At 40.6% G+C, this 14,457-nt stretch overlaps 1 protein-coding gene across 1 annotated transcript; it reads left to right on the forward strand.

Moving 5' to 3' along the window:
* The first annotated feature begins 5,909 nt into the window (after window positions 1-5,909).
* On the forward strand, window positions 5,910-11,958 carry LOC146667273 (uncharacterized). The gene is made up of 9 exons (XM_085408945.1): window positions 5,910-6,075; window positions 7,252-7,353; window positions 7,636-7,776; window positions 7,883-8,055; window positions 8,296-8,432; window positions 8,974-9,067; window positions 9,522-9,851; window positions 9,945-10,113; window positions 11,028-11,958. Exons 2-9 carry the CDS (start codon window positions 7,260-7,262, stop codon window positions 11,036-11,038), a joined length of 1,149 nt encoding a protein of 382 aa, XP_085265071.1. The 5' UTR covers window positions 5,910-6,075; window positions 7,252-7,259; the 3' UTR covers window positions 11,039-11,958.
* The last annotated feature ends 2,499 nt before the right edge of the window (window positions 11,959-14,457 follow it).

Consider the following 14,457-nt stretch of genomic DNA (forward strand, 5'->3'; position numbering starts at 1 on the left):
TATGTGAGGAGCAGGATTTTGAATTCTGGATTTAACAGGAAGCCAAAACAGGAGAAATCTGCTCTCTCTTTCTAGTCCCTGTCAGGACTCTTGCTGCAGCATTTTGGATCAGCTGAAGGCTTTTCAGTGAGTTTTCAGGACTTCCTGATAATAATGAATTACAGTCGTCCAGCCTGGAAGTAATAAATGCATGAACTAGTTTTTCAGTGTCACTCTGAGACAGGATATTTCTAATTTTAGAGATGTTGCACAAATGGAAGAAAGCAGTCTTACATATTTGTTTAATATGTGCGTTGAAGGTCATGTCCTGGTCAAAAATGACTCCGATCATTAGAGATAGGTTGATCATATTTAAGATCGAAGAATTAATTAATGGCAGGACTTCTTTGAGCAGTTTTGTAGGAATGGGGTCTAAAAGACAGGTTGATGGTTTGGAGGAAGTAATTATTGAAGTTAACTCAGAAAGATCAATTAGAGAAAAAGAGTCTAACTTAACATCAATGGTACTAAGAGTAGCTGTAGATAATATTACATCTGTGGGATGATTACTGGTAATTTTTTCTCTAATGATAAAAATTTTATTTGTGAAGAAGTTCATGAAGTCATTACTAGTTAACGTTAAAGGGATGGTTGGCTCAACAGAGCTCTGACTGTTTGTCAGCCTGGCTACAGTGCTGAAGAGAAACCTGGGGTTGTTCTTATTTCCTTCAATCAGTGATGAATAGTAAGATGTTCTGGCTTTGTGGAGGGCTTTCTTATAAAGCAGCAAACTATTTCTCCAGGCTAAATGATGATCCTCTAAATTTGTGACACGCCATTTCCTCTCCAGCTTACGAGTCATCTGCTTTAGGGTACGAATAGGTAGTTATTTATATATTTTCATTATGTTCTGTATTTCAAACTGTAAACTGTAAATTAAGCTTGTTTGGTCATATTTTTTTTGATTGCATTCTTGTAATTTTACATGCTTGTACTTTTAATACATTTTTGATAACATAAAAATAAATTCTGAAAGAAACCTGCATTTTTCAATACAAAATTCAGATATTTTCGAAATTGATTTGGCATGCAGTGTTACATTAGTAAAGTATAATATATTGCATTAGAAACTTTCACAGGATCAGTACTGGACTATATCAAGTTCTGTATTGCAAATGTGACTGTGGACAAAAGCATTCAGGTTTTCCCAAACCAAAAACCCTGGATGACCAGCGAGGTCTGCACACTCCTCAAAGCCCACAATGCCAACTTTAGGTCAGGTGAGCTGCTCGAGCTGACCTGAAAAGGGGTCCCACCTGTCCAGCAACAACACACGAGAGGTGTGGCATGGAATAATAGACAACATAAACCACAGAGGCAGAACTGTGAAAACAGAAAACCTGAGTGTGCAGCTAGCAGAGGACATAAACAGCTTCTTCGCCCGCTTTGAAACACCACAACAGCAGCACTCATCTGCCTCAGCCCTGCTCCCATCCTCAGCCTCACCTGGTTCCTGCACCGCTCCATTCACTGTAACGGAGCACGATGTCAGATGTGTGTTCCTAGCAGTGAACCCCAGGAAGGCGGCCGGTCCAGATGGAGTACGTGGTAAAGTGCTAAGAGCATGTGCCCACCAGCTCACCCTCATCTCCACCAGAATCTTCAACCTCTCACTGGATCAAGCAGCCATCCCATCCTGTCTAAAGGATGGGATGGCTGCTTTGAGAGACTAGTCCTTCAGCACACCGAGGATTACCTCCCCCCAGAATTCGCCCCCCCCCCACCAGTTTGCATACCGCACAAACAGATCCACAGAAGACGCCACGACCCTCCACTCGGTGCTGAGTCACCTAGAACAGTGGCAGAATGCTCTTCGTGGATTACAGCTCAGCCTTTAATACAATCATCCCAGACATCCACTGCTGACCTTCCACCACTCACCCATTGAGAGCCTGCTAACTTACTGCATTACAGTATGGTACGGCAGCTGCACTAAGGCGGATAGAGCCCCTACAGCCCCTATAAACAGAAGAACCCAAACTGCTGAAAAATGGCGAATTTTTTTTCCAAATGACTATTTTTAGTGGATGTTTGATATAGAAGCAGAATGACAGAATGTTAAAAGAAGTTACTTTTAGTCGTTCTAAGCTGGGCATTGCGTTCTCTGGCTGTTCAAAGCCATGGAACTTTAGACTTTCCAAGCAAATAATGATGGCCATACTGATGTTCTTTTCAGTACATTTTACTTTATGTTCATTTTCATTTTTATGATGTTTCTATTTTTACATAATTCATCCCACATAGCAAAATTGGTATGGCCTGGATCTGTCCCACACAATGTGCTTACACATGGCCTGCGTACCGCAAAGAATGACGGCCCTTTGGTGGCCCAGATCTGGTTTACCAGAGGTGGCCCACACATGGGCCAGCACAAGGCCAGTTGCAGACACACTGCTGGCCCCAGATGTCAGCCTAATGTGTACCTTAATCAAGCCATGTAATAACAACATGTGCCGGAACATAATAGTGCAAAAGTAACATGACAAAACTGTTCAGACAGTGAATGGGCTGATTCTTACATAGCGCTTTCCTACTCTCCCAGATTACTCAAAGTGCTTTGTGCAACATGTCACATTCACCCAATCACACACTTTCTCTAAACTGACTGCTTCCTAACTACATTCACACTCTTGACACGCAGACTGGAGGATCCAGGGATAAAACCACTAGCCTTCCGACCAGTAGGTGACCTGCTCTACCTCCTGAGCTACAGCCACCCAGTGATAAACATGAGTCACTAGGTTTTGGATAAAGTGTACACTCACAAACCTGTCAAAGCTGCATGTGAAACGTTGGCTACCATAGCAGTATAGTATTGCAACATGGCATTTGGGTCTTCTAACTAAAGTAGGAAAAGAGGAACATAAATAGTGCCATCATTGCCGGACCTGGCCCAGATCTGGTTGACATACACCCTGCCATGACACCAGTCAGTCAGAAAAAGTGCCAGCTTGATGCTGGATCCGGCCCAGACCTGTTTTCTATGAGCCTGGGCCACATAAACCAAACCACAATCAGGCCAGATGTGGCATGCCATCACATAAACAGTGCCATCTATGCCAGACCTGGCCCATATCTGGATGATATACCACTTACCACACCAGAAGTCAGCCAGCAGTGCTGGCTTGATACCAGATCCGGGCCAGACCCGTCTGCTATGTGGGATGACTTGTTCTTTTGGCGTTTTAGTTGTGGATTATGTTTGGGCTGTGTCTCTTGCCCTTTCAGTATAATATTGTTTTCTTGTGCTTCTAAGTGTCCCTTTGCTTCCACTATGTTTCTTTTTAGGTTATGTAGTATGGGTTAGGGATATTTTGTATGTTGCTTTTGTTTAATAAAACCGCCTTTTGGATTATTCCCTGAGTTCTGTTATTTAGTGTCACAGAGCCAGCCTTGACATATAATTGTTCTTTCAATTTTTGCTAAAGATTACAACGAATTGAGATGTAACGCGTCCCAGAGGTACAGTAGGTGGCCCAGAGTAAGACGGTGTTGAAAATTAGACATCAACTATTAATGATGAATTTTAATGAATTTTTGAATACGATGCAATATTTAAGTAATCGTATAGAATTGAATATAAATGTCCTTTAATTTCTGAGGAATATTACAGTAAATCTGGATGAAACTTGGCACAGAGGTATGTGGTGAAAGCTGGACATCAACTATCAAGAATGATTTTTAATGAATTTTTGAATATGCAACCAGACTGTCCCGGTGGCTGTATTGGGCTGTCCCATTGCAATTTGTGTGTCACGTGTACGTGTGACTGTTCGGGTCTAGGCTAATTATACAACTGTAGCTGTATAATTATGTATTAACACAGCAAACTGTCCATCGTAAACACATTTAAAGGATGTGACCATATGACACACCTGCACAGAGCCGCACATCAGTGCAATCAAACACATCTGCCTCCAGTTAATCCAAACCAGCAACTGTGACACACAAACAAACCAGTCCACAGCAAAAATGGGGATGAGTCAGTATATTAGTCCACCATGTTACATCTGTCCACAAGGAATAATGTCAGTTATGTGGTTTTTCTAAGTTTAACAGTCGTGAAGGACGTACGCAAACAGATTCAGTGAATTTAAAAAAGTTCCCAACAGTGTTTTTGAGTTAAGAATATTAATAAAAGGAGCATCCTGCTGATCTGTGTATAATTAAGAGGAAGTTTATGTTTGCCAAATCCTCACAGGTCCATTTAGGAGCAGAGGTTTACTGACTGAACATAAAAAACTATCATCATAAATGAATGCATGAAGAAAAATCCCTGTTTAGATCAAAAAGGTCTGTATAACTTTAGTTTCATTCATTAATGGTTGCTCATACTAATGCGTGTGTGAAGTCACAATATCACTGAGTTTATTTATTGTTTCATCCTAAGATACAAACTCTGTGCACATCAGCGATCTAACCTTTTATCATCAATGTCTTTAAATGAGAAAAGGGAAGCTGACTTGGGTTGGTTAGTGGGGTTAGCTAACTGCCCACAGCTGTGACTGTGGGTGTGGATGGGTGTCTGTGTGTTAGCCCTGTGACAGACTGGGACCTGTCCAGGCTGTAGCCTCCTCTCACACTGAGACAGCTGGGAGAGGCTGCTTTCATCGATATTTCTGCTTGAGTTCATCTACGATTAAAGAATATTTATCCCTCAGATGTGTCTGTGCTGGGGTTCTCAAAAAGTCCTTAACATTTTAGTGTTATTATTTTTAAGAGAATCTGAACTTATTCTGTTAACATAGTTATATAAAAAAACACCCAGCACGCCCCTGCGGGCGGTTTATCCTTCAAGCTCGGGTCCTCTACCAGAGGCCTGGGAGCTTGAGGGTCCTGCGCAGTATCTTAGCTGTTCCCAGGACTGCGCTCTTCTGGACAGAGATCTCCGATGTTGTTCCCGGGATCTGCTGGAGCCACTCGCCTAGCTTGGGAGTCACCGCACCTAGTGCTCCGATTACCACGGGGACCACCGTTACCTTCACCCTCCACATCCTCTCAAGCTCTTCTCTGAGCCCTTGGTATTTCTCCAGCTTCTCGTGTTCCTTCTTCCTGATATTGCTGTCATTCGGAACCGCTACATCGATCACTACGGCCGTCTTCTTCTGTTTGTCTACCACCACTATGTCCGGTTGGTTAGCCACCACCATTTTGTCCGTCTGTATCTGGAAGTCCCACAGGATCTTAGCTCGGTCATTCTCCACCACCCTTGGGGGCATCTCCCATTTTGACCTCGGGACTTCCAGGTTATACTCGGCACAGATGTTCCTGTACACTATGCTGGCCACTTGGTTATGGCGTTCCATGTATGCCTTGCCTGCTAGCATCTTGCACCCTGCTGTTATGTGCTGGATTGTCTCTGGGGCATCTTTACACAGCCTGCACCTGGGGTCTTGTCTGGTGTGATAGACCCCAGCCTCTATGGATCTTGTGCTCAGAGCTTGTTCTTGTGCTGCCATGATTAGTGCCTCTGTGCTGTCTTTCAGTCCAGCTTTGTCCAGCCACTGGTAGGATTTCTGGATATCAGCCACCTCCTCTATCTGCCGGTGGTACATACCGTGCAGGGGCCTGTCCTTCCATGATGGTTCCTCGTCTCCCTCCTCTTTCTTGGGTTTCTGCTGCCTGAGGTATTCACTGAGCACTCGGTCAGTTGGGGCCATCTTCCCAATGTATTCTTGGATGTTCGTTGTCTCATCCTGGACTGTGGTGCTGACACTCACCAGTCCCCGGCCCCCTTCCTTCCGCTTAGCGTACAGCCTCAGGGTGCTGGACTTGGGGTGAAACCCTCCATGCATGCACAGCAAAAATGCCAGTGTTGATTTTTCAGTGTTAGTAGATTTCAACAGAGTTCCGAGTTAGTTCAACACTTAATCGAGTTAAAATAACACATCGGGAGTTGATTCCTGAAAAGTGTAAGTGTGGATTTTAGTCGTTACTGCATTTTAACACTGTGGGTGTTAAATTAGACCACGCCTTCATTTCCTGTGGAGCTTCGCATTTCAGAATCTTCGGTCGCCATTTTTTCTTGCTGCTGCGGTAAGTTTTATTCGGTCAAATATTAAGTTTTAGATTGATGTTAGAACAAGTAACATGATAACTAGTAAAAACAATAGTATTTGTATCAAAATACATTATCTTTAAGTGTCATATTTGAATTTTAACTGTTTTTTGTTAAGCTGGGCTACTGCTAGCTAAAACTGCAAAGTACCAGTTACTTTCCTAGCATTCATTTAGCATAATCTGGCTGTTGGCAGACTATAACGAATATTACTTGTTAATATATGTCACAGTTTTTACTAAACGCCTTTTATTTATTTTCAAATTAAACTTGCTAAATCCTTAGTTCAGGGGTCTCAAACCCGCGGCCCCGTGTGGGACTCCCCCCTCCCTCCCGGTTTGAGTGCGAGGGAGGGAGAAAGTATGAGTTGCTACCCGCGAGAAACGGAAGATGAAAGCATGTAGATATAATAACCACTGCAGCCAAAAAGACTGGCTGACGAGCCCAGTTGTAAGTAAGCTGTTTATACTCGAGTGTACACTGTGTTCGCTGACAGTAAAGCTAGTTAGCGGCCACGAGCCCGACGCGGGACCCGACGTATTAGCCAGGTTTTTTTTTTTTTTTTTTAACCACGGTTCAGAGCCGCGGAGCTAGGCTTCGGTTAGTTTGGAGTGAGAAAAATGCGTTCAAGTTTGCGGTTTTGCCTTCTTATACAATATTTGAAATTTTAAAAACTAACGAGGAACTGCATTTTGGGAAATATTTGTGGGTGGTTTCTTTGTATTTTTTTTTTTGTACTACTTGAACACTAAAGTGGCCCTCCAATGAGATGGCAGTGGCCCATAGCTCACTGAAGTTTGAGACACTGGCTTAGGTGAACTAGGATGCTTAAGGCTACCCTGAGAGTATGTATAGATGGAAAGATTTTTACACTAGAGTATGCCCCCTACATCTTGTTAATTATGGTAATTTCATATGTTATGCATTTCTGTGACAATAAGGCATTTTTCTTTTTTTAGATTGTTTTTTTTCATGGTAAAATGAGCATTTTTCTGCCTCTTTATATTAGGGTTTGTTAGAGTGCAGGGAGAGTTTTTATGGCTTAAAGTATATAAAAATAATAAAAAAGAAATATGGTTTCTACTAACCCCCGCGATAATCAAGAGACTACTGTATTGCAGTGCAGTTATGCAGTTTTGTCCTACTCTTGGAAGGTGGCGATATGCTGGTTCCTGTCGAGTTTAAGGGAATGAGCAAATGGGTCAGGGTACCAAAGACAGACGATGCCTACAATTACTCCGAATTTTTGCAAGGAGGTAATTTGAGTGTAGTGATTAAAAGTAACTAAGTAAATTTATTCATATACTATTCATGTAAGTATTGTTTTGATTTACTTGTACTTTACTCAAAGCCTTCACTGCAGACCAAGGGCAAATACTGTAAGTTTACTTCACTACATTGATTGCTAATTTAAATGAATAATTCTTTTAGTAATTGAATGAATAAAGAATTTATAAATATTGTCAAAGTAAAACTGTGATTCACGGATTTATGAATTATAAATTCATATAGAACTTTATTGATTGTTTCTTTTTTAGTGCTGGTGAAATTCAGTTTGCCAGGTTCTACCAATTTGGTCCTGATGGATTCTGCGGGAGTGGAAGTGGATTCGGACATATTTGATGAACTTTTGAAGTCATCTCAGGTGTCTTTCAGTGTCTTCACTGAAGAATGCAGTGGTAAGAAGTTTAAGCCGTATGTTTCATTTAAAAATGCGTTGTTAAATTTACTAATTTATAGTTGGTGTAATCATGTTTAAATCTATGAGGCTGTCTGTATTGTTAGACAACAGTGTTGCAGGGTCTTCTTCAGATCACACATCTTCATTAGAGTTGTCACCGTCACCTGCATCAGGAGGATCATCATCAGGTTCAGACACAACAATAATACTCGAATCTACCAAAGCTCGGAAAAGACAGTTAATTGAAGGACCTCCTGACAGCAACACTGCAAGAAATGTAAGTAATCTTCAGGATATGATATGTTGTAACTTAAGATTGCCAATTACCTGTTCATTTGTACCAATACTCAATATCTTTAAAAATATTATTAAAAAAATTATAAAAACAAAACAATGGTCCCTCTCATGATTAAATAAGATGTAGTGATTAATGCAAAGGCTATAGCAGTTGATGCTGATAATTTTTATACCCACCTGGTAGGTGCTTTCTATGAATTTCTTGCAATTGTTATTTCAGATCATCAGAGCAGCCTTGTATTCAAAGCCAGATGGTGATCAAGTATTTAAGGAATATGAGAAAACAAACTGCCTCTCTGATACTACAAGAAGAAGGATGGTGAACATCCTTGTGGCAGACATGGTAGAGAGTCATGGGTAAGTGATGTAAACATTAAGAAAAATCTTTGTTTTGTTTTGTTTTTTTGTCTGCAATTTTAGTTGTTTACCATTATTGCACCACTTAAATAGATTCTTCTATATGTCATGAAGTCATTGTTAAGTTAAATCAAATCAATCATAGTTTTCATTAGTTGCTAACCCCATATTGATAATGTTTCAAAAGAAAGTCACAATTTGTTATGGAGTGATGTTATTTTCCATTGTCATTATTGTAGTTTCTGAATATAGTGCTTCTTAACAGGGATGGTTGACAACAGCAAAACATTAGGAAAATGTCTGCATCAAATTGTCATAGTCCATGTGGAGCATAATCCAAGTCTTCATTTTCATTATTCTTAAAGACCTGTCAGGTGTGTGATGTGGTCAGTCATGATTTACAGATGATAGGTAGTTTGGGTAGTTCAAATCATACACCTGGATACATGTTGTTCTTGTTGCTGACATTTTATAATTGAACTTGAATCTGTGTTGGGGTAAATAATTGATAGTTTTCGTGTTCTCTGTATCTGCCTTTTAGGAGGATCCCACCAGTAAGTGTCCGCATTATGTATGCACTTGGGATTATAACCTTGTTCCCAAACTTGAAGGACCCAGATTCAAAGAATGGTTATGTAAGTTATGATGTTATGATGCATACATGCTGTCAGTGTCATAGTCCTGGGTCTGTGACCCAGTTTTTATGCAATTAAGACTTTTTTGATTGTGGTTTATGTGATAAATGCCTACACCTGCAGATATGACAGTCAGTGGTCTGTGAAAGTATTTTGTTGTTGGCTTTTCTGATGGAGTGGTTAAAGAAATCATATGATAAGACTAATTCAGGTCAGTCTGTCATTCAGGCAGTTTATCAAGTTATTCCCTAATGGACCCAAAATAAATAAATGTAAAAAAATGTCATTGTGTAACAATTGATTTAAATAGACCTCTAATGCATGATGCCATATCTGGCTTTTTGACATGTAGCACTGAACAATCCCACCAGTCAGGAGTTTTCTTCACTTGCTACAAACAGAGTAGCAGGTAATCAATATTGAATAAATATCTCTCTTGCTCTTAATTCGGCAGGAACATTTCTATGATCACCAGAGTGGTTCTGGTTACCTGGCATGGAGATTGAAAACTGTGCAGCGCAACTCTACTGAAGAGATGAAGAAATCAAAGTCAGCTTTTCAAGACAGCCCCAAGACTCTTCGCAACTTCGCAACAAATGCGAGACAGTTGTCGGGTGATGAATGCAAGGAAGCTATGTCAGTGATGAGGCACTCGACTGATATGAAAGTTGTCAAAGAGAAAATGAAGGTGACATTTCAACATAGGCAAAAAGTGATTCAAGATCCAGCCACAGCTTCTTCTGTCCTGGACCTTTTCCCAAGATTTCTGGATACACCTGGCTTGGTAAGGCATAAACTGATTGACTGACAGCTGTGTGGTTCCTTTGTTTGTTTGCTCGTTAATGCGTTCTTTCTATTGTCACATTTTGTGTTTCAGATTGACCAAGACTTCACAATGCTGTTTGGGGAGGAAGTGTCTGGTAAATTCCTTGCAAAGTGGCCAACATTCTTCAAGCCAAGAATCATCAAAGATTGCAAAAATCTGTCTCAGAGTACAGAATTGGATGACCTGCTTGTCTCTGCACAGGGGGACTCTGATGAGGGTGGTAAGTTGGAGATGGTAGACTTCACATGTCTTTACAGCATTTTCACAATTCCCACAGCACAATATATTAGGTGGACCATACTATTAAATCAAAACATGTTTTGGCACCTTTACAACAAATTGGAATACAGCTGTCGATTTTATAAATTACGTTGAGTTTCTGTTCATTTCAGTATGGTATGAAAAGGAATTTACAAACAAACTTTAATGGCATTTAAAGTTTGACAAAAAAAAGTTACTTAATGTTAGTATTGTTATGACTCAATATTTACGTCACTTGGTGGCCAGAAGATTTTAAGTGTCTTGAAATGAATTTTCATACCATACTGAAGACATTGGAAAACTGCTTTATTTGAAAAATTATCAGTTATCCAAAACTGAATAACATTGACAAAATGACTGCTGTGGACCTTAAAATGACAGTAATTGCGATTATCCTAATTCCTATTCTGTAGTTTGGGACTGCGAGTTGGCTGCCATTCTTTTGCTGCTTCACTTGTTACCTCCAACATCTACGGGAAGGAAGTCTTCAAAGATTAGCACATCAGATGCTGCTCACCACCTAATGAAATTCATGAAGTTATGATTTTTTAGAAATGTGTTAAAGTAGCTTTCTCTTTTGATGAGAAAAGATTATCAGATGTTTTAAGAGGGCAAGGAGTTCCACTGTGCAGCAGATATATCTATGCCAGATAGGCTTGGTGTTGCAACGCCGGCACATTATTGTTACCATTAAACCTAAAATTACACATTGGAACAAAAATAACTGTGGGCCCGAAGTAAAACATTTTAATATTTATATAATAATATAATTAATATATTTAATATTGTCTTAATTTTAGGCAGCACTGCCACTCAACATCCGATTACCAATTTTGTTTAATGTGAATCATTTGGTTTCTTTCACTCCCTCAGGTGGGAGGTAGCATGGAGACTTTTCTTAAGGCTGGCCCCACTCAGCCATTCCTCCTGTGTGTTGGAGAAAGAAAGAACATCATCCAGACTTTCTACATTGTCCTAGATCAAAAGGTCATTCCCTGTGTGACGCAGACGGGAGTTGCAGCTTTTGACGAGCTTTTCAAGGCACATTTTGTATTTGCCGTGTCCTATGACGAAGCATTGCACAACTTCTACACATTCATCCAGACCACCGTGTATGGCATTGATGTTGGCAGCGTGAAGGAGAGTCCTCGGGTCAGGGAAATCAGAGCAAGAATTCTTCACAGTACAGTCTAAAGACATCGACTATACAGTACTTTGACTGTTCTTGTGTTACTTTTGCAAGATACACCACACAAGTTGCTCAGTGTTATTTAGACATGTCAAGTTCCAGCAACGTTTTTACTTTTGAGCTTTGGACAGCCTAGATATTAATTTATCTTTTACAAGCAACACCTCTTCAAAGCACGTGGAGACTTTGTTGACTCAGAGGTCATCAGTAATTTTTATTTTGAGCCTGCACCTTATGATAGAACCTTTGTTTCACAGCCTGTAAATGTGGCTCATCTTGTGACAGGACATGTATAGGACTGTTATTTCTCAACTACAATCCTCAGGAGTTCTGAAAGTACTGTGCAGTGTTTAGTTGGTTCATTGGAGGAAAGTGTTAATGACATGCGTCATTGCACATGCAAAACAATCTGTTGTTGAATGTTTGTCATCAAGAGAAACCTCGGAAAAGTTGAATGTTTTGATCAGCTTGAAAACCCATTCTCATATCTTAACAGAATCTAAAAGGATGAGACATTTTGAGCAAAAATGGAAAATAGTTGAACCTGTAGAGCAGGGCTGCCCAATCCCAGTCCTCGAGAGCTACTATCCTGCAGCTTTTAGATGCATCCCTACTCCAACACAGCTGAATCAAAAGAATGGCTTGTTATCAGGCCTTTGCCAAACACGATGGCATGCTGAAGAGGTAATCAAACCATTTGATTCAGCTGTGTTGGAGTAGGGATGCATCTAAAAGCTGCAGGACGGTAGCTCTCGAGGACCGGGATTGGGCACCCCTGCTGTAGAGCATGTTTTCCTGTGTGTGTTTTGATGTACTTAAAGCTGCTTGTGCATGCTCTAAGTAATATGGAGACCGAAGAAATGATCAATGGTCACTTAAATGCATTTGTTATTGAGGATAAACTGGATGCTGTTGCACTGATCTGTGTAGATAATGTGGTGTATTATAGACCTTACAATGGGCTATTTTCAAATGACACTAATGACAAAATGTAGATTGTCCAATATTCTAGTTTTGTATATATTTATGCGCTGTTTATTTGTGGTGTATCTGCTGTTTGAATACAGAGTATTTTGAACACTGTCCTGTTGTTTCTTTTAATGGGTAGAGTGTCTGTAGCTGTGAATACATTTTAATTAATTGTAGCAGTAGAGATATCAGAGATTAATGGGAGTTTATTGTAATCTGGCTAGTATTGATGATTTGCCTGACACTAGTGTTAGTGTTAGACAATCAACACTATTCAGTGTTAAATTTTTAAACACCAGGGCTAGTGTAAAGTACTACCAACACTATTTGGTGTTACTTTTTAACACTTAACACCAGTGTAGAATATTGTTGACACTAGTCAGTGTTAATCTTTAACTCTGTACAGTGTTAGAATAACACTAGGTCATTGTTAAAAATATAACACTTTGAAAAGTGTTAATTTAACACTCAAAAGAGTGGACACATATAGACACTTTTCTAGTGTTAAATTTAACACTCACGGTGTCAATTTAACACTGGCGATTTTGCTGTGTGGTAAGGAGCTTTCTTGTCTTTATGTCAGTGGCTTCTATCTCCTCCTTTGGCCAGCCTATTACCCCAGCAGGGTACCTGATCACGGGCAGGGCATAGGTGTTGATGGCCCGGATCTTGTTCTTACCATTCAGCTGACTCCTCAGGACTTGCCTGACCCTCTGCAGGTACTTGGTGGTTGCAGCTTTTCTAGCGGCCTCTTCATGGTTCCCATTCGCCTGCGGGATCCCCAAGTACTTGTAACTGTCCTCTATGTCTGCAATGTTGCCTTCTGGTAGTTCAATCCCCTCAGTTCTGACTACCTTCCCTCTCTTTGTTACCATCCGGCTACACTTCTCCAGTCCGAACGACATTCCAATGTCATTGCTGCATAGCCTGGTAGTGTGGATCAGTGAATCGATGTCTCGTTCACTCTTGGCATACAGCTTGATGTCATCCATGTACAACTGCGCCGTTCCGTAGTCGGTATCCGTAGCCAGTCTTGTTAATGATCTCACTGAGGGGGTTCAGGCCTATGCAGAACAGCAGTGGGGACAGAGCATCTCCTTGGTAGATCCCGCACTTGATGGTGACTTGTGCTATGGGCTTGGAGTTGGCCTCTAGTGTTGTACGCCACATCCCCATTGAGTTCCTGATGAAAGCTCTTAGGGTCCCATTGATCTTGTACAATTCTAGGCATTCCAGTATCCAGCTGTGGGGCATTGAGTCATAGGCCTTCTTGTAATCAATCCAGGCAGTGCACAGTTTGGTCAGTCTGGTCTTGCAGTCTCGGCTGATTGTTCTGTCTACCAGTAGCTGGTGTTTTGCGCCTCTGGTATTCTTACCAATTCCTTTCTGTGTCCCGCTCATGTATTGACCCATGTGCCTGTTCATCTTAGCCGATATGATGCCTGACAGGAGCTTCCATGTAGTACTGAGGCAGGTTATTGGTCGGTAGTTGGAGGGGACCGGTCCCTTCTTGGGGTCCTTGGGGATCAGGACCGTCCGGCCTTCGGTTAGCCATTCCGGGTGTCTCTCGTTAACTAGCAGCTGGTTCATTTGTGCTATATATATATATATATATATATATATATATATATATATATATATATAATTGTCTATCCTGTAAAATAGTCAGATGTCTATTCATATTAATGTACAGAATTCACCTGCTTGCTGCTACTACTGCACATTCACCCAATGTATGTACTATATATATATATATATATATATATATATATATATATATATATATATATATATATATATATATATATATATAGAGAGAGAGAGAGAGAGATATATATAGAGATATATATAGATATATATGATGTTCTTCCTCTACACCCCCTCCCCCCCAATTTTTTTGCACATGTCGAGGAGCGTGTCAGGCTACATTTCACTGTGTATTATACTTGTATAATTATGCATGTGACAAATAAAGAACCTTGAACTTGAACATGTCAACAACCAAACCTTTGGTGTGAACTGAAACACAGAGAGTGTGTGCAGGACTGTTGAATGCTGAAGTTCACAGGTGGAAAGTAGCTGAATATGTCTCTGTGTGTGTGAGACAGAGAAAGGGCAGAACTGGCATCATACGAACAGTAAAAT

Source organism: Rhamphochromis longiceps, linkage group LG6 (genome assembly GCF_057381845.1).
Source record: "Rhamphochromis longiceps isolate RC_006_pf linkage group LG6, R_longiceps_female_GT1.1, whole genome shotgun sequence".
Taxonomy (NCBI): Eukaryota; Metazoa; Chordata; class Actinopteri; order Cichliformes; family Cichlidae; genus Rhamphochromis; species Rhamphochromis longiceps.